The sequence below is a fragment of the Filicampus tigris genome, chromosome 7 (assembly GCF_054856515.1).
Source record: "Filicampus tigris isolate MCC_2025a chromosome 7, RoL_Ftig_1.0, whole genome shotgun sequence".
NCBI lineage: Eukaryota > Metazoa > Chordata > Actinopteri > Syngnathiformes > Syngnathidae > Filicampus > Filicampus tigris.
In genome coordinates, this window is record NC_141223.1 from 14,613,363 (window position 1) to 14,636,530 (window position 23,168).

The 23,168-nt window shown below is 40.7% G+C and overlaps 1 protein-coding gene across 5 annotated transcripts in view; it reads right to left on the reverse strand.

The window, feature by feature from the left end:
• frya (furry homolog a (Drosophila)) overlaps positions 1-22,757 on the reverse strand; it is a 71,529-nt gene extending 48,772 nt beyond the window's left edge. The window contains exons 1-8 of one of the 5 annotated variants that reach the window (XM_086035016.1): positions 22,399-22,757; positions 6,821-7,020; positions 4,300-4,353; positions 1,963-2,102; positions 1,800-1,890; positions 1,319-1,398; positions 1,162-1,242; positions 314-482 (exon numbers count right to left, since the gene is read on the reverse strand). In XM_086035016.1, the coding sequence (XP_085891142.1) occupies positions 314-482; positions 1,162-1,242; positions 1,319-1,398; positions 1,800-1,890; positions 1,963-2,102; positions 4,300-4,353; positions 6,821-7,020; positions 22,399-22,603 (1,020 nt within the window). In that variant the 5' untranslated portion in view covers positions 22,604-22,757. Of the gene's footprint in view, positions 1-313; positions 483-1,161; positions 1,243-1,318; positions 1,399-1,799; positions 1,891-1,962; positions 2,103-4,299; positions 4,354-6,820; positions 7,021-15,983; positions 16,303-22,398 lie in introns of those variants that run through there. The other 4 variants (XM_086035020.1, XM_086035017.1, XM_086035021.1 and 1 more) reach the window with 4 other exon arrangements.
• Positions 22,758-23,168: the final 411 nt, after the last annotated feature.

Sequence of the window (23,168 nt, forward strand, 5' to 3'; positions counted from 1 at the left end):
GGTGTATAGCGTTATTTGTTGCTACTGGTATGCACTTTACTGTCACTTCTCACACACGCACGCCATCGGCTTCAATTCACCATTGTTGTTTTGATGGCTTTTCCTGACAGGACTGTCTTCTGGCTTCTGACTGGCGAAGATTATTCGTATTTATTGTGCTTCGAATGCCACTTGTTTTACTCGGCAGTTCGCACATATGATTCCCCTTGCCTTGAATTCACCGTTGTTGTCTTTGTGCCCATTTACCCTTTGTGACGTTCTTCAAGTTTCAGATTGGCAAAACAAGTGTGATATCCCCATACGTTTTGATTACCTGCATGAACTGAAATGACGCTTCGAAATCCTCAACAGGATACATCTTAATTCGAAAGAACTTGACCCCCATGATGAGGCTGATGGTACTCTGGACTATGTATGGACTCTGCTCTTTCTGCCTGAGCTCCTTTAGCTCTGTCATGAACTTCTTCTTCACAGCAGGAAACCTAAGGACACACAACACAACGACATTTCCTATGTGAGACCCGTCACCCTGTCATACAAATCAGCACTTCCTGAGTGTCTTAAAAGCATGGCACCATTCCAGGGAAACTCTTGATGCTATTTGAAGACACATGCCTCCTAAAAATATCACCCCTGCCCCCTCCTTCTCCAAGTTCTAGACAGTGAGTCTGCACTGTAAAGATGAGCTCCCGGTTGAGTGCCTGATCCCTCTCAAATTGAACCAGAAATGGGATTCTTCAGGTGGACTATTTATAGTTGCTAATTCATCACAACGGCTCATATGAGCACCGCTCCCGGTGACCAGCTGAGTGCTTGTGAGAAAATTCTACATCTTGTCTTTGTGCGAATAAACGTTTTATCATGAAAAGCAAACATGGCGTGAAAAACAACATTTAATTCAAGGCCGTTTAGAGTTAATAAAACATTCTTGAGCGCCTCAACCCTTGCTCTATTTTAAGAGCTTTGTTCCGTGCTGGGCTGGGCTGATCTGAAAACAGCAACTGGACACACATCAATTTCCAGCCCTAGTTTGGTGCGAGGGGGTAATGTGTCCAAAAATGATAGGTCCCAAAACATGTTCCAGTCTCCTGAACTGGAGCCACTGCGGCACAGCAGCAGAACAGCAACAGCAATGAATACCATAAGAGTGCATGTACTCACTTGGACTGAGCCAGTACGCCAATGACCTCAGCATAAAGGTCTGCTACCGTGTGCATGTTGCCAGTGTTAGGACCGTGATATCTGTCAAAGAAAAAAATGAAAAAAGGGTAAAGGAAAAGTGGTCAACAAATGTTCATGGAAAAGTCAAAGAATTTACCCTTCTTTGTATCTAAAGTGCTTAAAGGCTAAGTTGATGACTTCGTTGACCAAGCTGTCGAGTACAGGGTGCAGCGGCATCTGGGGAGTCATCAGGAGACACAATAAAATACATTTGAGAAAAAAAGTTAGCATAATTAAGACATGGTATATAATCTCTTCCTATAGTAAGCACTACCATATTCGTAAAGGCAGGCTTGATCTTACAAGATAGCTAGCTAACAGCCGACTGTAGCTCATGCTAAAAAAGCTAGCATTTTTAGCACCGTTACCCTTTTTTTAATTTTTAAAAAAATATGTTGCTCCCTAAATGATGGTGAGTGCTTCATACAGTATCGTTAATCAGTTTGCTCAATGACGCAAAAAGTGGTACCTTTAGGCAAGCTTTTTGTTTAATTTGTACACCTGTGAGCTCATAGAAGATGAAATGCTCATTTTGATATTTAGACTGTTGACGATGTATTATCATATATGGAAGTCACCTGCTTCAGCACTTCGATGAGTGCGAGGGAGAAGATGAAGTCGATTGCCAAATCCCTCCTTTCAAGTAAATAATCCCTCTGCTGCTCATCACTGTAACAGATACAGGCAATGACAACAGGCTAACTGTATATAGCGTAGTGTTTTGTCGTTTCTCAATCTCACTTTTTGGACTTGGTGTTGGCTCTCGGTCGGTACTCGTGCAGCTCCTCGTCCAGGCCGTTTTGCCGTTTGTACCAGTCAAATAGCGTGCGAAGGATGGAGGGCAGGCAGTATTCAGCCAGTGAGCTCATAGTGCTTATCAACTGGAACGAGAAGACACGTACACCCATCAGAGATTGCAATCAGTGACCGCCTTCTTGACTTTAATTGACGACAAAAATCACAGCAGATGAACGAGAGGACTCGGTCCTCAGCGCAAAAAGACTTGCTCCACCACTTAATTGGTTGTTTTAATGGCATGAAATAATAGGGCACACCAATAATACAAAACCCATTAGAGCAAAACTTAGCAGAACGGGAGGTGCGGTGGAACATAGCTGTGAGCCATCACTTTCACACAGTAGCCTAATACAAATTTGTTTTCAAGTGGAAATGATGATTCATGAACGAGGGCTCGAGTGTTTTGATAACAAGTATAGGGCGAGGTTGTCACGGCTAAGAAGGGAGACAAGGTGCCCGTAAACTGCCTGCGTCAGCTGTAGGAGGGAGGAGTGAGGGAAAGGAAGGAACGGGCGGGTTCAGAGCACACAGGAAGGGAGGAGAGTCTGGCGGGCTGGAGGGGGAACACAAGCAAGGCCTTCATTGAGCACGAGGCCTGGAGAAGAATCCAAGCTCTGTGTGCAGGTCGCTTGAATGTACTCCATGCAGCAGCACAAACACGACGCTGTGGGCCGCCGTGAAAGGAGGCTCTCTGCGCAAGCACAAGGCGGCCGGGCACACGGACACACCTTGGACCAGTGCCAGTGCTCAAGGTAAATATGCCTTGCCCTCCCCGCTGGCTCACAACCAGCTTTTGTTGGGATGCGGGCCATGGAGCCTTTTCAGGTATCATCCCAAATGGAGTCGGAGCTCTTAAAGGGCACACACACAGTAGGGACTGGACCCTTCCAGGATTAGCGGAAGAACAAACCCCCGACTAAAAACGTTTGTCATGCCCAATGTTAATAGTTTAAATCACAAGTGTTAAACGCGAGGTGCGCCAACATTTTTATATGGCCCACAAAATGAAGTCATGTGCATCTACCTCATGTTTCTAGCTAAAAATCGGTACCAACTTTGCAAATTGTCTTTGGGATGCAAGCATTTTTTTTGTTACCAAACCCCTTTTTAGAATGAACTAATCAATAGTTGATATCATTTTCTTTGACATCTGATTTCAAAACTAGTTATCCATCAATTGTTGTCTTGGTGGCATAATATGAATGGGTGAATTTTATAAATTGATATTGTTTCACTCTTGAGCCCTCTGAGGGAAACGAAAACTACAATGTGGCCCACAATGAAAATGACCCCCCAAAAAAGACAGCCTTGGTCATCAGTTCATCACAAAGTCACCAAATAAATGTTTTTGCATTGTAATGCATGCAGCTAACACAAAACCAAACACAAATACCCACAGATTGCCACATACACAACTTTAACATGAAAGTCTGTTCCACTAACGCTAATTTGTGCTTCCACGGCAGCTCTTCTTAGATAGATTGATAGGCTTGCCATGCTGTGGCTTGAGTGGAGCTTAACCAAGTCCAGCAGCTGTCGTGAGCAGAGAAACAAACTATTGGGGCGATCTTATGTACTTTAAATAAGATGAATTATGATAATCACAATTTGGAAGTATTAAGAAGGATTCACTCACAGACATATTTTCACAAAATATTGACTCGGTTGTTAAATTTCCAACTTCATGGTTGGGATGCACTCAAAACCTTACTATTTGTACACGAGTCACTAAAAAGACGATTTTCCTAATTATATCCATTTTCAGAGGTGGGCATTCGTCAGTGCTTTAGTCCGCCTGTGAGTTCTCGTCTGTATTTCAGGCCCGCCCGGTCGGTCCGAGTCAGCCCAACGGCATCGAGAATGGATTTACCGGTACGACATCACACGCACGTGGCGCACTCCTGATACGCAAACAAATGAATTTTTAAAAAAGTATAAAACTGTTGTCTACCTTTCAAACCTACAGACGCAAGGGCGCGCCCCATATTGTTTTTCACTGATCACCAGAATGTGTGTATGTGTGCGTCTGTTGTTTTTATTTGATATTTTTCTTTATTTGGCGAGGTGCCTGCTTGTGCAGCGCCTGCGTGTGACGTGGAAATTATGTTCTCACCGCCTATTGGCTGTTGCTGACGAGGGACGGACTGGGACCGCGTGGGTCGGCCGGAAATACTGACGGGAACTTATAAGTGACGGACTGACAATGCCCACCTGTGTCCATTTTAAAGGAATGGACAAAATGATGACAAACAACAATTCAAGTATTGAACCAATGCTTACTTGGTCAAACTGAGGATCTTCACCCCTCTGAAGAGACTTTGTCAAGGGCTTTTCCTGCAAAAAAAAAAAAAAAAAGCCATTCTCTCAAACTGGAGCTTCACCCGTCCCACATTTTCTTAACTCGTTCCGATTAATGAGAGCGGCATTAATCAGGGTGGGACCAGTATGAAAGCTGCCGCCAATATTAAACATGCGACATTAATGGCGCCTCGCATTATGAAAGTCCTCCATCATGCGATGCGATGACAGCTTTCATGAGGGATGAATGAATGAATGAATTTAATGCCGCCTAATGAGTATTACACCATTCACGCACATCCTCTTCATAATCAATGGAGACTGAATTGACAGTTAAGTGTCAGGAGGACAAAGAAGACAATTTGTCATCGAACTTGTAACAAGCGGAAAAAGTAATGCATAACAGTGCAACTCAAGAAAAAAAGCAAGCCAGGTGGCAAAAATGAGAAAATGAATTTATAACTGCATTTCTCAAAGTGTGGTATGTGTACCACTAAAGGTAATCAGGCTCCCTTTAGTGCTACACAAAAGAATCACTGAATTGAAAGTTCAAACTGCGTGTAAGGTTGTGACTTTAACTTTTTTTTTTTCTATCCTGTGCCGTTCATTCGTTCAGGACAGTTTAGTTGTATTTAACTTTTACCAGTTTTCTCCTTGTGGTGAGCATGTCTTGGCCACCTGGGGGCAGTATAATACAGACACACGAATACACTGTACACAAAAGCCTTTCTCAGCTTCTTGGTAAACCACAGTAATATTAGTCATTCTTCACAGAGGATAAAGATTATATACCTGTGAGTATTGTTAGATTATCTGTCTGTATGTGCTGCCCCACCGTTTGATATCTGTATCAAATATCTGTTGCTTGAAGCGTTAAAACATCACAACATCGAGGCTGTCGGTTAGCCTGTCTAAGGCGTTTCCCATTGTGTGTGAGCATTATGCCAGCGGACCTCGGGTCACATGTAATGGGAACGGTTCACTCGTACATCAAGGCACCACTGTATAAATATTTGTTTTTTCAAGCGTTTTTGGGGATGTTTTCAATTTTTTTTTTTACTTGTTCTCATTTGAATTGATTTTTTTTTTAAGCATTTGTACTTTTTAATCAACAGTTTATACATTGTTGTACAGCCACCCATCCATTATCCGAACAGTCCGATCTAAAATCAATCAGACACAAACTGACATGTAATGTTTAAACACAAGCTGCCTGTGCTACTTCAATGGCCCTCCAGCAAATTGGGACATATCACTACTTCATGACTCAGCCCAATTATAGCTGTCTCACAATGCAACCGGTCATAATACCCCAAGACCTAACATGCAGATAAGCTGCAACTGTCCATCTTAAAACCTGCAGTCGAGAGATAAAAACAAAATAACGCAGCCTCTGGTCTCCACTGGGAAGAAAAACACAAAGAGGAAGACGTCCTGGAGGGAGGCAAGCTGATACTGAGAACTTGCACACCTCCCAGTGCTCATTAACAGGTCCCTGCAGACCATACAGGAGGTGACTCACTGCTTTCTTTAAATGACATTGTGCATGTCACATGGATAATTGAACACAACAACAAACTGTACATGTGCCGCATTGTTGCAGAATGTACAGTCTTTGCTTTTAAACCTCGTCTTTATGCTAACAATTGGATGTGTTTTTTCTGTTATTGTGTTTTTTAGTCTAATTTATTATGTATGTCTAATATTTTCCTTTATATGTCTGTTTTCCGCCCATTTTTGGATTTTTTGTGCAATATTTTTTTGTCAAACAGTTTGATATTTTTTCTAACATTTGTGTATTTGTCTAATGTAATGTCATATTTTTGTTGTTTACGAGTTGTGTTTTAAAACTGAATATTTTTACATTTTTGTAAGACAGTTTTTAATTGAATTTAATACTTTTGTCAAATAACTTTAGATTATTTTCCAGTCAAATTTGTATTTTTCAACTACCGGTAATATTTTGGACCTCTTGCATATTTCTTTGTATTTTTTTTTTTAACATTTCTAATATTTGTGAATTTGGCATCTAACCTTTTTGACATTATGAACATTTCCTCCCAATATTTGTGTATTTTCTGTCAAACATTTTTGTATTTATTATTTAATATTCACAACTTTTCGAATTATCTCTTTAGGTCATTTTTACATAGGGTTAGGGACTTATTATATCTAGATTTTTTTTTAAAATTTCTATTAGCAATATATTAATTGTGATTTTTTTTATTGATCATTTTGCTCACTGTGACTGAAATCTCACATTTCTTTAATGCAGTTCCATCTCTACGAGTCAATAAGTCATTCATAGAGGAGTTCAAATCCAAATCAAGTGATGGAAGCAGGTGGCGAGTGACACCTCATATGGCAGTCTGTCTTCCTCCTATTTTTCAACATTTCAACATTAGGGACATCGGCATCATCGGGAATTTTAGGAACTACAATCAAAAAGTGCATTGAAATTACATTATTGTATCGGGGGGGGGGTAACAGTCAGCTGACTCACCAGCGGCTCCGCCATGATGACACGGATCTTGCGCTCCGACACGGTGGCGAAGGCGGCGAAGAGGCTCTTCAGGACGTACTCACCCGGCTTGCTCTCCGGGTCCACGCTGATGGGCATGGCGACCGGCGGGCCCTTCTCCCCCTGAGGACTGCAGACCAAAGGGAGGGGTGGCTTGTTGTAGCCATTGCCCACAGGCGAGGCTGCGGAAACAACACATGAATAATGGGTGAATAACGGTTTAAGACGCTGTCGCATTATGCGCATTTTGAACATTTAAGTCAGTGATTCTTTCGCATACCACTAGAGGGAGCATGCATACCATTAGCACTATTTGAGAATGACCGATGGTGGGCAACAAAGGTTTGCAATATAGTGTCCATCTGTCAAAGTGGAACATGTTATCTATTCGAAAAATCTCATGGCCCACCACCAAACAAAAATGTCACAAAAAGCAACCAAGATAATGATGATCTCACAAAGATGATATACCAACAGAAAGCCATGATTTACACTGTTTGTATGAACCACAACAGGTGGATCCAACACATTAATGTACTTTCTGCCATCTAGTGGAAGAAGATTTGGTTTGAAATCATAAATGTTCGAGGATACCTGCTGCTGATTGGGGCAAAGTAAGAACTCTGCAATTCATCCAAAATACCTTCTTCAAACCAAAATGGCAAACTTGCTGTGATATTTCAGGGAAAGGAGTCCTTAAAACCTGTTCATGTGTCCCGTCATGGAAGACATGACGGGGGTGGCATGGCTCAGTGGTAGAGCGGTCGTTTCCCCACCCAGAGACTGTGGGATCGATCCCAGGCCATTTTGACCATGTCAAAGTATCTTTGATCAAGATACTAAACCCCCAGTTGCTCCTGATGCTGCGTTATCAGAAGGTAGATGAGGTACAGTGTGAAGCGCTTTGAGTACCAAAGGTAAAAAAGTGCTATACAAGTGACAGCCCATTTTCCAAGACATGTTCGCCCAACTTCAAGGTAATTGGTGAAAGTGGTGTTGGGATGAATTTTTTCAAACTTTCCAGGAACACCAACGAGTCAGTATCAGGAGAAGGATGGACTTGCTTACAAAACAGCCGAGTTTTCAGGCATGCTGATCGCCTCCGAAAGGCAAGTAATTCGTTGAATAATAAGAATAATCAGTGATAAGAAGCGGGTTAATAACTAATGAGGGTTCAGTGTGCGAGAAGGTTATCTGCAAACACGGACATGAAAATTCCCACCGTGATGAACAATCCTGACGCACGCTGACCAAAGGTCAGTGACTCTGGCTTTCCAAACGGCAACATAACACAAGGAAATGAAAGCCTCATGGGCAGCAGCTGCTGTTTTCATTTCCTACCAAAGATGACAGTGACCTGCGAGGGCAGCCAAAGATCTCACATGAGACCAACTGTATCGTGTTACGATGACGACCGCCGCGTTTGATTACGTTTAAACAAAAAAAAAAAAAAAAAAAAATAGAACACCAGCGCTAAGATACAAGTTACCCTGAATGAGCACCAATACAAGAGCTGTGTTAAATTTTCTTTTACAAATATGATAATGGTCAATATGAACAGACCTACAGCCAGAGAGGTATACAGTACTGTTTAATCAAAAATAACTATGATTATAACCCTTGCCTACATGACGGGGTATTAGTGTACCTTAATTGCTTCATTTTTTTTTGTCACTTCACAAAGCAATATGAAGCTTGCTTGGACCTAAAAGTTAGAGATCTGGTTATTTCAGGATTATGCTAAATTGTACACTGTATTTTCCCCAACTATATTTACCGATAAGCTTCCTAGCTGCCAAACTTCAATTTTGGACATTTGTGGTTAATTAGTTGTTGTTTCTTAAATTCAAGGGGCAATGTGCTGCTCCATCTAGTGAGCACACTTGACCACTAGATGCAGTATAATGCACAGAGCTGGGCATTCTGTCTGTGACGGACCGGTCCGTCTATCCGTCACTGACGGACGCCCGTTTTGCCGACGGTTGATGAATGATGGGAACAATTTTAAAATAGATGGATTAAGCATAGACGGAAACCCCTCTATTTAGTACGCCGTTTGTATGCAGTCCGTCATTAGTCTATTTTTCCCGGCGAGCCTTCGATGGCCACGGCGAGCGCTCAGGGACAGAAATAGTGAGTTGTTGTTACTTATATACTTATACTTATATACTTATACTTATATACTTATACTTATATATATATATATATATATATATATATATATATATATATATATATATATATATATATATATATATATATATATATATATATATATATATATATATATATATATATATATATAAATGATGAAACACAGAAGAGTATAGTATTGTTAGTTGTTTTTCAAAGAGGATAAAGAACATATGCCTGCGAGCATGGTTGTATACTCTGTCTACATGAGCTAACGCTTTGTTGAAATCAGTTGTTTAACAAATTTACACAGCAAGAGTGATGGTAGCTTCATTAGTCTGTGGCATTTTGGATTGCAAGTTTGCGTCAATAGAGGCAAAGGTATGTGCTTTGGCTAAATGTAATCTTGAAAAAAACGTAAGGTAAGCATAAAAAAAACTTCTTATCGCTAATGTTAGAAAAGGGTGATCAGTCATCAAAATTCATGTTGACGTTTCTACTTATGCCCATTTTAACCTTTGCAAATCACTGCAGTGTTTGGGATTTTTTGAGACGTTAAGTGTTTCCTCATTATAAGCTTTTGTTGTGAGCGTGCGGAAAGGAAAACCTTTAATGCCCATAACATAAAATATTGGGCTGATTGTTCTAATATTTGCAGCGGTTGAAGTGGGCATAAGTAGAAATGTCAGCATAAATTTTGGTGATTATTGATCTCATTTTTCTGACATTAAGCGACATCAAGCTTTTTTTTTTACATTGTTTTAGATTGTCCCAATTTACAAAACCTGAATTTGTAGCTACTGTAAATCCATCACTAATCTCTGCTGAAGTTGTACTAAAGCCATAATACGAAGAAATATTTGTATGACAAACACTTTATTCATATGTCTTCTCATTAATACCCATTAAGTTTCCAAGTTTGAAAATTCCCCTGAATCTTGCGACCCTACTACAGTGTAAACATGGCCGTGTTCTCCAGGTCTTCCCGGGACATGTGCGTGCCATGGCGCTTTTCAAGGAATGACCGGCATGCGCGTCCTCTCTCAGCACCTACCCAGGCCCTTGATAAAGCTGATGACGCTGGCCTTACTCCAGCACATGGCCGTTGCGTCCATGTTGGAGAAGCCGGATGCCGTATCTAGGATCTCCTGCGTGTCAGCTGGCCACATCCTCCCGGGGAATAGTTTCCATGGTGGGTGTGCAGAAACGGGCGCAGACTAGACAGGAGACAACGCAAAACTCGTCTGACGCTCTCCTTCCTGAGGTCTGTGTTTGGCTTCCCCCCTCTCGCCTTGTGACCAGCCTGTGCCGCCTTCCAGGAGTGAAGGTCAAGCAGGAATTTTTAGCCCGGGCAAAGCGTGGTGATGCTACGGGGGCATAGCTGTGTGGCTATAATTATCCCCACGGAGGGAGGGGGGTCGTGGGGTGGAGGGAGGCACTATACTGACATGACAGTCACACCGTCAGACATCAAGATGGACGACACAATTGTGCGTGGAGCCATTTGTGTCTCAGACATGTGACCGACAAACAAGGGGGCCTGCAGGGACATGACATCAGCGACACCATGCTGAAAACAAACCGAGCGTGGTACACTCCCCTGAGGACCGCACAATGAAGCAAACAAGTGGCTCCCTCTCATATCTGATCTATCATAATCTAATCAAGGTTGCAATTGCAGTACAGAGAGACTGGAGGAGTCAAAGACAGGCGTTTATGGGTCTATTCAAGGTATTCAGACATTTTATGAAGAAACCTTGTAAGTGACGGATCATTTTGTTTTCAATTATTTCCAATGCAAACAACAGCCTAAGAAATTGGTTGACGCGCATTTCAAGATGGTGTTTGTTCACTTTCAAGGGTGCCACTGGAATCTAAAATACTTTCGGCCGGTTTACTTTATTTTGTTTACTGTCTCCCATTGAGACAGCAAACTAGTTGAGCCTGAACGAATCGCATCCTGTGAAAAGTGCGTCACAAGGCACAACGTATTTTTGTTGCAGTTATTAGAAGGGATGGGTATTATTTTATAATTTAATGATCCAGCTTGTATTATCAATACTGATAATCGATCTGATTCCTGATCGATTCTCTTACCAATTCTCACTGGGTGAGGGTATGAAGTATCATCATTTTGTATATCGTATGATAACACATTTTGGTGCCAAGAAAGTTTTAACGGCTTTAGGATATCTTGATGCCGCTGAATCCAAAAATGACAGATTTTTCTGAATTCGCTGTAGGTTTTTTTTTTTAAATTTTTTTTAGATATTCCATATTTTTGTTCTATAAAAGTGCTAATAATAAACAAGTTGTGACAGTGGTATTTCTCTTTATGATTCAAGTGATTTTTGTAGAAAGCTTTTTCCATCCCTGATTTTTAAACATTTTGTAATAACTCTTTACAAGCAACCCAAATAAATGTATTTTGTAGTATTTACGGCACACTACATTTTGTATGACATTCTCCTGAGAAGAGACTCAGCAAACGCATTCATGAATACAATGGAATTAGCAGCCATTCATAAGGAGTGGGTCAGCATTTAGAAACATGTGACCTCTTTAACTAGACCAGAATGTCCAGGCTTGAGGCAGACGTGGAAGGGGAGGTGATGCATTATCATCACACACGCCCACACGACTATAAATAAACACACTCTGTTCCTACAGTAGAATTCAAGGCTAATAAAAACCTGTGCGTCATGTTAGGTAATCAGCAGGAACACCCTGCCAGTAGCTTTATGATGTCAAGTTTTTACGCCAAAGGGAGTAAAAAAAAAAAAAAAAAAAAAAGACACTACCCTTGTTAACACACAAGGCTCACTGACTCGTGTTCCATAGCAAAATGGAAAAAGAATAAAATCAATAAAAGGGTGCATTCAGTGTTTAAATTCTGATGACATGACATATTTTTGAACAAACTAAATAGTGAATAGCTCTTTGAGAACCAATGGTTACATTTATTGCCATCAAGTCACATTTGGATGCCTGATAGGAGCTTCTGTCGCTATTTGCGTATGCACAATGAGACTTTTTATGGTAACCGATTCAAGCAATGTAATAATTTCAAGCTAACGTGTACAACTGACACAAGACAATAGATTCAAACACAAGAAAGCCACTCACTGAGGACAGCGTTACTGCATTTCATAACTACGACATGAGGACCAGACCGGAGCTGGGCTCTGATTGGTAGATGCCGGGCAAGCTTTTGGCTGTTTGGACAGCCAATATGGATGCCGCTGCGTCACAATGCTGCTAGCTTTGATTTAACCCCTTTAACAGCCAATAAGCAAAAATGTGCATGTTATATTTCCATTAGGCAGTTCAAACAACGAACAATGACAATATGTTGTCACACTGCACCGACGTTCATATTGATTAGTAATACTGTAGTTGGTTATTTTATATTTTTGGCTTACAAGTGTTTTTCATTGTATCCCACATATATGTGGTTTGGCTTTTTCAAATTCAACTTTTCACAGATTTTTTTTCACCCTATCCTATTTATTTGTTCACTTTTTTTTTCTATGGCAATATAAGGAGTGCCAATTCACATATTTTTGCTGTTCATGTTTTGGCTAAGCCCCTATTGCCCTTGAATAGCTGGAATCCACTGTAAATATTTGCTGTCATTGTGACATTACTTCTACATTAGCATTTGTTAGTAAAGTACACCACATTCCGACAAATGTGGGTTTTTGATTCCAAACATAATACATAATAAATATATCTTACATACTAATTTGTTCTCTCTTTAGAATTAAAAGTAGTTTTCCCTTCTCATAGATTCCATAGTTACTGAACACCAGTACGGTACCAGTCGCTGGTGGGCATTTGAGTAGTTTGTGTTTTAAGCATGGTCGCGGGATGACTTAAACTTGTGAGTAAAGGTACCAACTTATATCAATAAATACATTCGTGCGTGTTGTGCATTAATGATCCGCGTGTGTCCATTAGCCACCACAACCTTCGGCATGATTATGCAACACTATCATCAGTGTGGCGCAAGTACGTTTCTGTTTACATTGAAACACAGTATGCATTTACAGTGTTCCGTCAGATTCACAGACTTTGTACTGTATCAGTCTACTTGCCAATCACTTTCATTTTCAAGACACTCTTAAAAAACACACGAGACAAACAGTAGCTGATCTCCCCCCCGGGTGGCCCCAACGAAAGAAGCCAGCTAGGCTGCAGGTGAAGCTCCGTTAATCCTATTAGTGCGTCCTCCCGCTTACTAAGAGCGCTTTAGACCATGTGAGAACTCTGCACACTGCGCTTAAAGACGGCCGAGCAGCAGCAGCGCATATGAGATGAGATGCTGAATCACTGCATATACGCTCGTGCAAACATCTGATAGCGACTAAGCTGGATTTAAAACTGCAATTTTGCAATAAATATTTTGCAATCATTCTTTTTATTGCAAAATAACGCAATAAAAAGTGAAAACGTGCAACAAAACCCAATGGTATTGTGTCATTACGCAGTCTTAAATATTCTCGTGATGTCCCCTGCCTTACTCAAGTCCACGTCATCATCATCTTCATTATCTTTACCATCACATCATGACATTGGTTGTTAGCAGCTAAAAGCTAAACAGTTGCGAGCAATTCAATCCTTTCTCAGCCGGTAAGTGGATGTGCATCGGAAACTAGCCCGCTAATTGAATAATAAGCTTGAAATAATATCATACACGGACACTTTTTTGGGGGGGGGGGGTATCAGGGCGGAGGCGAACTGACGGAATGCAAGGTTGGAAGTGCTTTAAAAGGACAAGAACGGTTGGAAGACAGTCATTTTTATTAATAAGGACGGAGGGACGAGGACGGACAGGTACCCAGGTCGAGGACAGAGGACGAACTGGCAAAAAAGGGTAAAGTGCCCATCTCTGGTACCACCCAAGCACCTGGTACAAACATATCGGGACTACAGCCAATCAGAGGAGGACCATAAAACTCTTGTTCTTTGAAGGAAGCTTTAGAGTTGAGGAGACTTTTTTCCGGCAGGTTGCACACGGTACAACCTCAGATTTTTTTTCAGTTGCACCACTGTGAAATTAGGGTGCCTGGGCACCGAAATCGGGTGCACCCGAGAGCCCTGATGAGGAGACATGCCAAACTTTACTCCATGGCTGGTGTGGACAATTATTTTGCTTATTTAATGATGGAGACACCCACAATGTTGCGTATTTACATCATCACCTGCTTGTGGACGTCAACCCAAACATATTTTTTTCAAGAATATGTTCACAGCAGGCCCACTAGTTGAAACACGGCATTCTGATTAATATTACGTTTGTGAAATATTAATTAAGCAGCAAAATGCACTCATTTTTAGCCATCTCTGGGGGCGGCTATTTTGTTTTCTGTCGACTGAAAATGACATCACAACTGCTCACAACGACCAATCACGGCTGACCTGTTTTCTGAATCTGAGGCGTGATTGGTCGTTGTGAGCAGTTGTGATGTCATTTCCAGTCGACAGAAGACAAAATGGCCGCCCCCATAGATGGCTAAAAACGATTGAATTAACACTTATTCCACAAACGCAATATTTATCAGAATTCCCTGTTTCAACTAGTGGGTTTGCATAGAACATATTCTTGAAAAGAAAAAATGTTTGCGTTGACTTTCCCTTTTAAAAAAAAAAAAGAAAAAAAAAGAAAAACAGCAGCAGTAATGAGCCGATGAATTGTTGCATACGTATAATCAGAGAGTCAAGGATGTCATCCATGATAGTGACTCAGTGCACGATGGACAACTCAGAGGAGGATGCGTTACTGTGGCAATGCTGTTGCTAAGAGACGGCCAAAAAGAAGTTGCATTTGATGAAAAATAGCTTTGTTTGGAAAAAAATTACACAGCTTTCTTAGTGAAGGCCTCCAGGCTCATGACCAGTCCTCTGAGTAATTTTATGCAACCGTAAATGCTTGCCACAATTTTTAGAAAACCATAAAAATGGAAATAAAATGCAGGGCTTATTGTGTAATACAATGGGGCAATTATCAAGGTTCTCACAAGGAACATATTAAGTAACAGACAAGACATGCAACTGCCTTGCACCATAGCCACACGACTACTTCATAAACTAAACAAAAACAGAGCAGCTCAGCTTCTGGCTTGTAGACATCATGCTAGCCATTTAAAAATCGAAAAAACAAAACTAGAAGGGCCAACTTTAAAAAAAAACTTCTCCAGGCTCTTCAGATAGAGCGGAAACCATAAATGCCATTTTTACAATACATATATTTACTTGCGGTAATGCCGTTGTATATGGGAAAGGATAGTCACAATCATTTTTAAAGTGCAGTAAAGGAGTAAGGAGTTCAGTGTAAAAAAACAAGCTCGCTGATTGACACAGCAAACTGACACAGTAGCTGATGTCAACCACAGCTCACGCCCAGACACGCCCACTCACTCCTGTCGACTGAAAATGAAGTTGCCCATGGCTCAGATAACAACCAATCACCGCCCACCTGTTTTTTGAAGCTGACCTGATTGGCTGAGCAACTTCAATGTCTTCTTCAGTCGACAGAAGTGACAAAATGGCCGCCCCTGAGATGGCTAAAAGTGGGTTCATTTTGCTGCTTAACTCATATTCCACAATTGCAATATTAATCGGAATGCCGTATTTCAACTAGTGTGCCTGCATAGAACATATTCTGGAAAAAATATGTTTGGGTTGACATCGTCTTTCATGGTCTTGGAATTTCACCTATCGCAGATGATCTGGAGCGCATCGCTGGTGATAAACAGTGTATGTACAGTATATTTTTATTTTATACAGTATAATGTTCAAATCATTAGTTGCACTTGTCTGCATCCTTCATTGCCTTAAAAGACAATCAATAATTCACTTTTCCTAAAAACAAATTTAAAATTTAAATTTCAGATTCAAACACTTGTACTGTTTTGAATGACATTTGCACAATTTCACAGTGAAGTCAAGCCTAACTGAAAACAAGTTTGACGTCTCTATTAAATTCAGAATAGACCAGGCTGCTACTCACAACCGCTCCATGACTTGAGCAGAGATTTGATGCTGATCTCAAAGAAGCCCGAGTCCTGCTGGCTGGCCATGATCGGAAGGTTCCCTTCGAGGCGGCGGCCGATCTGGGACCAGCGTCGCCGTCAGCTCTTCCCGCAGCCTCAGAGGCGACAAGCCGGCAACTCTAGAGACTCTGCCTGTCCTCTGATGTCCTCCCACTTGCGCCTTTCCTCCCCTCTCCCCCACTAGCCTCCACTGACGCTCACCATGGACAGCGAGAGGCGGGCGGTGTACGGGAGTGCGAGTTCCCTTTAAATCACTGCGTGTGGAGGCCGGGAGTGCAGGGAGCAATCCTCTTAGCCGGCGTGCAGTTAATAATAACTACTGTTTGTGTGCGTGCGCTGCCTCATGATGATGCTGATAACAGTAATGACGATGATGATGATGATGAATGCATTACATCGGTGCATCTCTGGTATCGTTGACGGAGACAAACTAGAAGCATAAGCAGGAACATCTGTGAGAGAGCGGTGGGAAGACTGCATTAAAGTGATCAGCAGAGACGCATGGATTATCAGTGCTTAGAGGAGCTCTGACTGTTGGCTATTAGCCCTTTCATCACTGACGGCGCTTATCAAATGCACATTCAGTTGTGAATCCATTTTTTGCTTCGCAAAAGCCAGAACTTTTGCCCACAAGTGAGCTTCAGACAATCTGCCACTAGATGGCAGCAGAGAACCTCACAACGTCCAGCCTCGGTTAGTTTGCGTGGTTACCTCGCAGTGAAAGTATGTGTTGCTTTGTATCCGCATTTTCTATGTTGCTCAGGTATTTTGCTAAATTTATTTTTTCGAACCCAAGTCAGTGTTGAGAAGAGGAAGTAGATGATGTGTACTGAATTAAAGCTTGAAATCAAAGAAAAACATAAGCGAGGCGTAAGTGTTGCCAATTTGGCAAAATAGTTTGAGTGTGGTACTTGTACAATATGTACTAAACACTGGGGGGAAAAGTTATTCATTTGATCATGTGCATAAGTTGCACATTTGAATCGTGTGCAACCAATATGCGTGTTCAAATATAATTCAAAGGATTTTATCCTCAGTATACTGAAGCAGAAGAAGTCGATAACGGCTGTAAGGTGTTAAAACAAATCAATAACATTCTCAGATGGAGGAATTCCTATAAAAAAAAAACAAGATGGAAGCAAATGAAATTCTGTATTCATTCTTTTAGCAATTAAGGAAAAATACAGTAGTTACCGGTAAATTCCTTGCATTATATTCCATTATGAATGAGTGTTTTATTCAGTAAAATTCTGTAGAGTGCAATTTTTCCAATTAAGAAACACTATAAAAATGTTGGTGTTTGTTGGGGGTTGGAACAAATTAATAGAATTTCCATTCATTTCAATTAAGAAAGTTGATTTGAGATGGTGTTCTAAGAGTTTTGCTCAAAAGTTTATATAATCTAGTACAATTTGTGAAATATCGACATTTGGGGAGAAAATAGCAAAACGTTTGATTTAAATCACATCATGACTCCTTTCTCCACATCTTACAAATTCTGCCAGAATTTTAAAACTTTGGCGCACAACTGATCAGTCAAGGAGTAATTCATGTTAAGCATGCAAGTTCTAAATAAAACAATATGCCAGTGTATGTAATACGATGTATGACAACACAAATCCAATAGCCATCCTTCAACATAAACAGTGCGGTGAAAACCTTGCGTGACCAGTTATGTCATCTGTAAGACTTTAATAATATTGAGCTGTCATGCAAACGCATAGGCCACAATGAATGTTTCCTCAGTTGCAGTTGGTATACATAAATACGTTATGACTATAAACAGGTTGTTTGATTAAGTGGGGGGAAAAATTGTCACAACATTGAAATGCGTGAAGTGCAAAATGCCTGCAATACAAATCAGGCAAATGGCCTCAAGGAAGGGCCGCTTTTACAAGCTTATGTAATTTTTTGTTGAATAAGGCAATGCGGAAATGGGTGTGGTGCACTTGGACAAAAATGCTCGATTAACCTCTGCTGCAATATATTTGTACTAGAAATTTTGGATTTATGGCCCGCAAAAAGCATTTTTTTCCCCCCTCATATTTTCCCAGCATTCACTGCCAGTTGCATCGTTTCCTCGCAGAGGCTGAGGTCATGTAGTTACTCAACTGCAGAGACTACCAGAGCTTAGTTACTTACTTAATAAGACGTCTACCACGACACATGACACTATCAGTCAGAGAAAATGAATGTCTGTTCATCTTATATGCGCATCAACATTAACTACCAAAAGACTGCATATCTCAGTTGAACTATTTAATGGATTCTGAAAAGACCGAGTACACGGGCATGGAGGCTTTTCTGCCAGATGCCGAAGGTCTGCCCTGTCCAAAATTATTCCTGTTCTTATCTTATCTTAACCACGCCCACACAGGGGGAGTCGACTGCCCAGCGTATGTAATAATGTCTGACTCCACTGTCGTTAACTGCATTCAACTAGTAAGTGTGCCAAAGACTGCCACAGATAGGCAAAGCCATAGCGAGAGTGAGAAGATCACCCATCAAATGATGTACGCCAAAGAGGCCTAATCTAACAAAAATCGAATTGAGATTGTAGGATTTGACCAACAAAGTGTACTAATTTCACGTTGCAGATGACTTTCCAAATTTGGTATCACAAGTACCAAACCAAACTGGTTTGGGGGCTCTGATTGAGAACCTCCAAAACTGACTTGATATGGTTTGGTTGTCTTTCATGTTGGAAAAGGCCTAAATGACCCATGCCTGAATATCGACAGAAAATTGACCTATTTTTGGTTAGCAGCCATTTTGTCCAATGCCAACCAACCAAAAGCACCTAAATTGGAATTGGGTATATTATAAAGGTAGAGGATGATAAATTGCAACAAGATGAACCCATCAATGTACTGTTGGACATGAGCATCACAATAGATGATTCACCATAGAATTTTAAATTAAAATAACTGCACCAGGGTTTGAGCTGCTTGTTTTTCTAATTGTGGTCTGGCACTTATTCAAAGGGAAGCCAATATTGGGGGAATGAAGTGTCATTAATATTCATAGACTGTAATTAATAGAATTCAGCTTTCCAGATGTCTTTCCTGAATGTATACATAAATGCAAATGCAATCAGTGATGACATCATCCAGGCTCTGCTGCATAATCCCCACAATTTGCGCCATCAAAACACTTGTCCCGTATTACATAATGTACTTTATGGTCATCGCTGGCCTCGGGCAGCTTTTACCAAAGACACTTTTTCCACACAGATTCACACCCCAGAAGCTTTATGTCCAGATGTCTAATATGATTCATGATAATATGTCATTATGGGGTGTGGGTGGGGGAAGAGGGGGCGCAAAATTTTCTCTGTCACAACCCAGCCTCCTCCAGTTTTATGTAGGTAGAAAAATCCCTGTCTGTTTTTCACATCTGAAGTTACAGCCCAAATGTTATTTTGTACCGTGATTTGAGACCAAACTCTACCACAAATAGCAAAAAAATACAGGCAATTGTCACCCCATCTTTGTAATTGCAAATAGATGCAACGACATGGCAGTAAAGGAGTGCTTTTGTTTAAATCAGTGGTTGGCAATCAGTTACAAGGTTAAGTAGGAAGATGAAAACTGCTCATTAGAGAAAAAAAAGTGATCAGCGCAAACGCTTGGCAAGTCCATCAAACGTAATCTCATCAACAAGCACGAACGGCTGTTAAGTCATCCTCTTTCTTTCCAGCTGAATGGAAAATATGTCAAAGGACACAAGTGAGACGAAGGAGAAAATGAATGACAACTGCTCAATAATAGCCATTACCAAGATAAATCTTGCGTTCACAGTTTAAACACCTTATCAGTTGACCAGAGCTGTCAACGGATAAGCACGGCCAAATATTTTGACGTAAAATGTTCCCAGTTTGCAGGCGTGTGCTCATAACTGGCAGTGAAAAAGATTCATGTACTCATTGAAGAAAAAAAAAAAGGACACTCAGCAGCCTCTTCATTAGGTACACCCGCACATTCTAAATTTAGAACATTTATTGACTTTGACACAGCTTTCCAATTCATTGTGGTTGTAGTTTTTGGTGTACATCATAATGAATTTATAAATGATTTAGGAATTTACTATATATAAAACAGTAAAAAGATGATTAAAATGAAAAAAAAAACTAAATAAATATTGAATTAAAAAATTAATACAATAAATTTAGAAAATAGAAATATATTTTCTTTTTAAATTGTGGTTGCATCTTGCAGTGCTGCATCACACTGAAAGTTCTTCCTGTATTAATTTGACTGAAAAAAAAATAGAAAAATAATATTAACAACAATAACAGATACAACAAATTACAATTAAATAATTGTTGAAAACTACAAAACAAATTTTACAAATACAATTTCACAGTATATGATTTTTAATTTATGGTTGTATCTTACAGTATATGCAACATCATCCCGAGAGCGTTCTCGGCTGTTCTGGTTACCTCATTCTGTTACAAAACGATGGATGAAAAGAAACATAAAAAAAAAACAATTCAAATTAAAAATTTAAATAACCACTTAAATAAAACTATGATTAAATTACAGTAATTAAAAATAAAATAACATTTTAAATGAATAATGGGAATGACGAAGAAAAAAGAAAAGTCTTAAAATGAAGATGCAGTGTCAATCAAAACATACATTTTTTGACATCTGGTTTATAACGCAGGTGTACCTAATGTTTTGTCTGCTGAGGGGCATCCACATAAATGTTGACATGTGGAGACCCCCGAATCAACCCCCTCCCCCATGTAAGAGCAGAAGAAAACTGACTGGGCCACATTAAGACGTTATTAAGAGCATTATCAAGCGCTGATGAAGGTGAGGAATGTGAGCTATGTGTCGACTCTATCTCTGCGCTATGTACTCCCCCTCGGCCCCCAGGGGCCCCTTCACATCTTGGGACATTCGCTCCTTTATTACTGGGTGGGTCATTCCACAATTGGAGGATATTTTCTCTCAGCAGCCCTGTTAGAACATTATTTTTAGCCAAGTAGAGGGAGAGAAACAAACGTGAGCTATACGACTCAGCAAAAATTACACCAAGCTAATTGCTCAGGCCATGGGCAGAGATAGGCAAGGACATTTGTTTATTTTGAATTTTTTTTTTTCAATATTTTCATCCATAATGGAATGTGTCAAATTAACACAACCTTATTAGGAAAATGTATTTTGTAATTTATGAAATAGGACCGGATCAGCATAGTAGCTAACACAGACACGTGCACAGTACGTTTGAGCAAAAATGCTATCGTAAGCATCGAGGCTAACATAAGCATCAATTTTCAACCCTGTCAATAGAGTAACCCTAAAATTAGTACAGGGTTGCTTTGAGATACAAGTAATCCTGTTTACCTTTTTTTTTTTTTTTTTTGCTTTCACTTAAGAGCAAAAATTTGAGATACAAGCGCTGCATAGTGGCAGGTGCCTCAACTCACTTAACAACGAGCAGCAATTAGAAAATAGTCAAGAATTCTTTAAAAAAAGCTCTCAGCTGAATGTTACTGTCAAACAAAACACAAAACAAATATAATTGCACATCACATATTAAATTATAACGGGATCAGCAGTTTGGATAATGAATGGATGAACTACATAGCTTGCACTAGCTTAATGCTAACACAAGACGACACAACATGGGTGCACGGGCTAACAATTAGCATCTGTGTGGTGTGGTGTTGTTACCATTTCAGTGACAGATGTCTGAATAAAAAGTGGGGCAACACATGGGGAATGATAATATTCAGAGACATATTGCAGAGTTGGGCATCGCCTATTTCCCGTCTGCATATTCAATCAACCCACGTGGTTCCAGTCGGTCTGAGTCAGCCAAACGACATCGAGAACGGACTTAACCTGTATCACGTCACTCCTGACATGTGGCTGAGTAAGGAAAAAATAAAAAATAAATCAGTGTACCTTACGGTTATTATTTGATTGTTCACCACGCTATGCATGTGTGTGTCTTGTTTCTGTTTGACATTTTGTCTTTGTTTGGCGGGGTGTCTGCTCGTGCGGCACCTGCTTGTGACGTGAAGATTATGTTCTCGACGCCGATTGGCCGTCCCTGGACCGGGACCACGTGGCCCATTAAATATGCAGGACGGAACGTGGTGGCGGTTAGACGATGCCCAGCTTTGATATATTGTTTATCCTCTGCGATGAATAATTAGAGTGGTATTTTTCCCCATTAAAAAAAACCATACACATTAAATGATATGGTTTATTAGCTGTTGTTTCGAAATAATTTCAAGAATGATCCGCTTCTCAAAAACACTGAATCAATTGTGGAATGACCCAGGATGACAGATACACTCAACTAGTGTGCCATTTTCAGCCAAGGCACCGAATGAATACGGGCAGCACCTACTTTCAAGGATGGTGGGCCTCTTCTTGTGCCGCATCTTTTTAAACTTCCCTCTAAAGTCCCGCGGCGGGAAAGCATCCAAATTGGCAACGCGCCCCGGGACCGCTGGGAACACCTCATCCTTCGGACACTCTGTCCCTGTTCCCGTCCCCGTCTCGGCCTCTGAGCTCATGTTGGCAGGCGGCGAGCCCCAGGTCACTTCCATCATTCTTCCATGTGAGGAAGATATGTCCCCTTTGTCTTCTTCTTCTCCTTTTCTTGCACTTGAAGGTAAGGAGACCCTCTCTCTCTTTCTGCTTGCCTCCTCTCTCTCTGCCTGCTCATGTGTGCTAACCTCACCACTTGTCAGGGCAGTTGAGCTCGTTCCAGTCCCCCAAAAAAAAGAAAGTCATGAATTGGACAGGTATTAAATTACTTGGACAGCCCCTCCTCTCTTTGGGGCCAAAAGGCAAAGAGAGAAGAAGTCTAAAAAAGAGGGAGGGACAAAGAAGGAGAGCAACATCCCCGCCTAGTGTGTGTGTGTGCGTGAGTGTAAGTGTGTGTGCCCACCAGGCATTCCTGAATACATATCCTGTATTTGTCTTGCGCTATTTGACTGGTAAAATCGTGCACACCCGTGCCGCCGGCGGGGGTGTTGGTTAGCAAGCGAGATGCAAAATGAGACGTCAGATGAATTAGAGGCCTTGCAAGGATGAATATGGAGTAAGAAATAAAAATAAAGGATTAAACATTGACAATGACTGAGAAAATTATTCGTCATAAATAATTTTGTA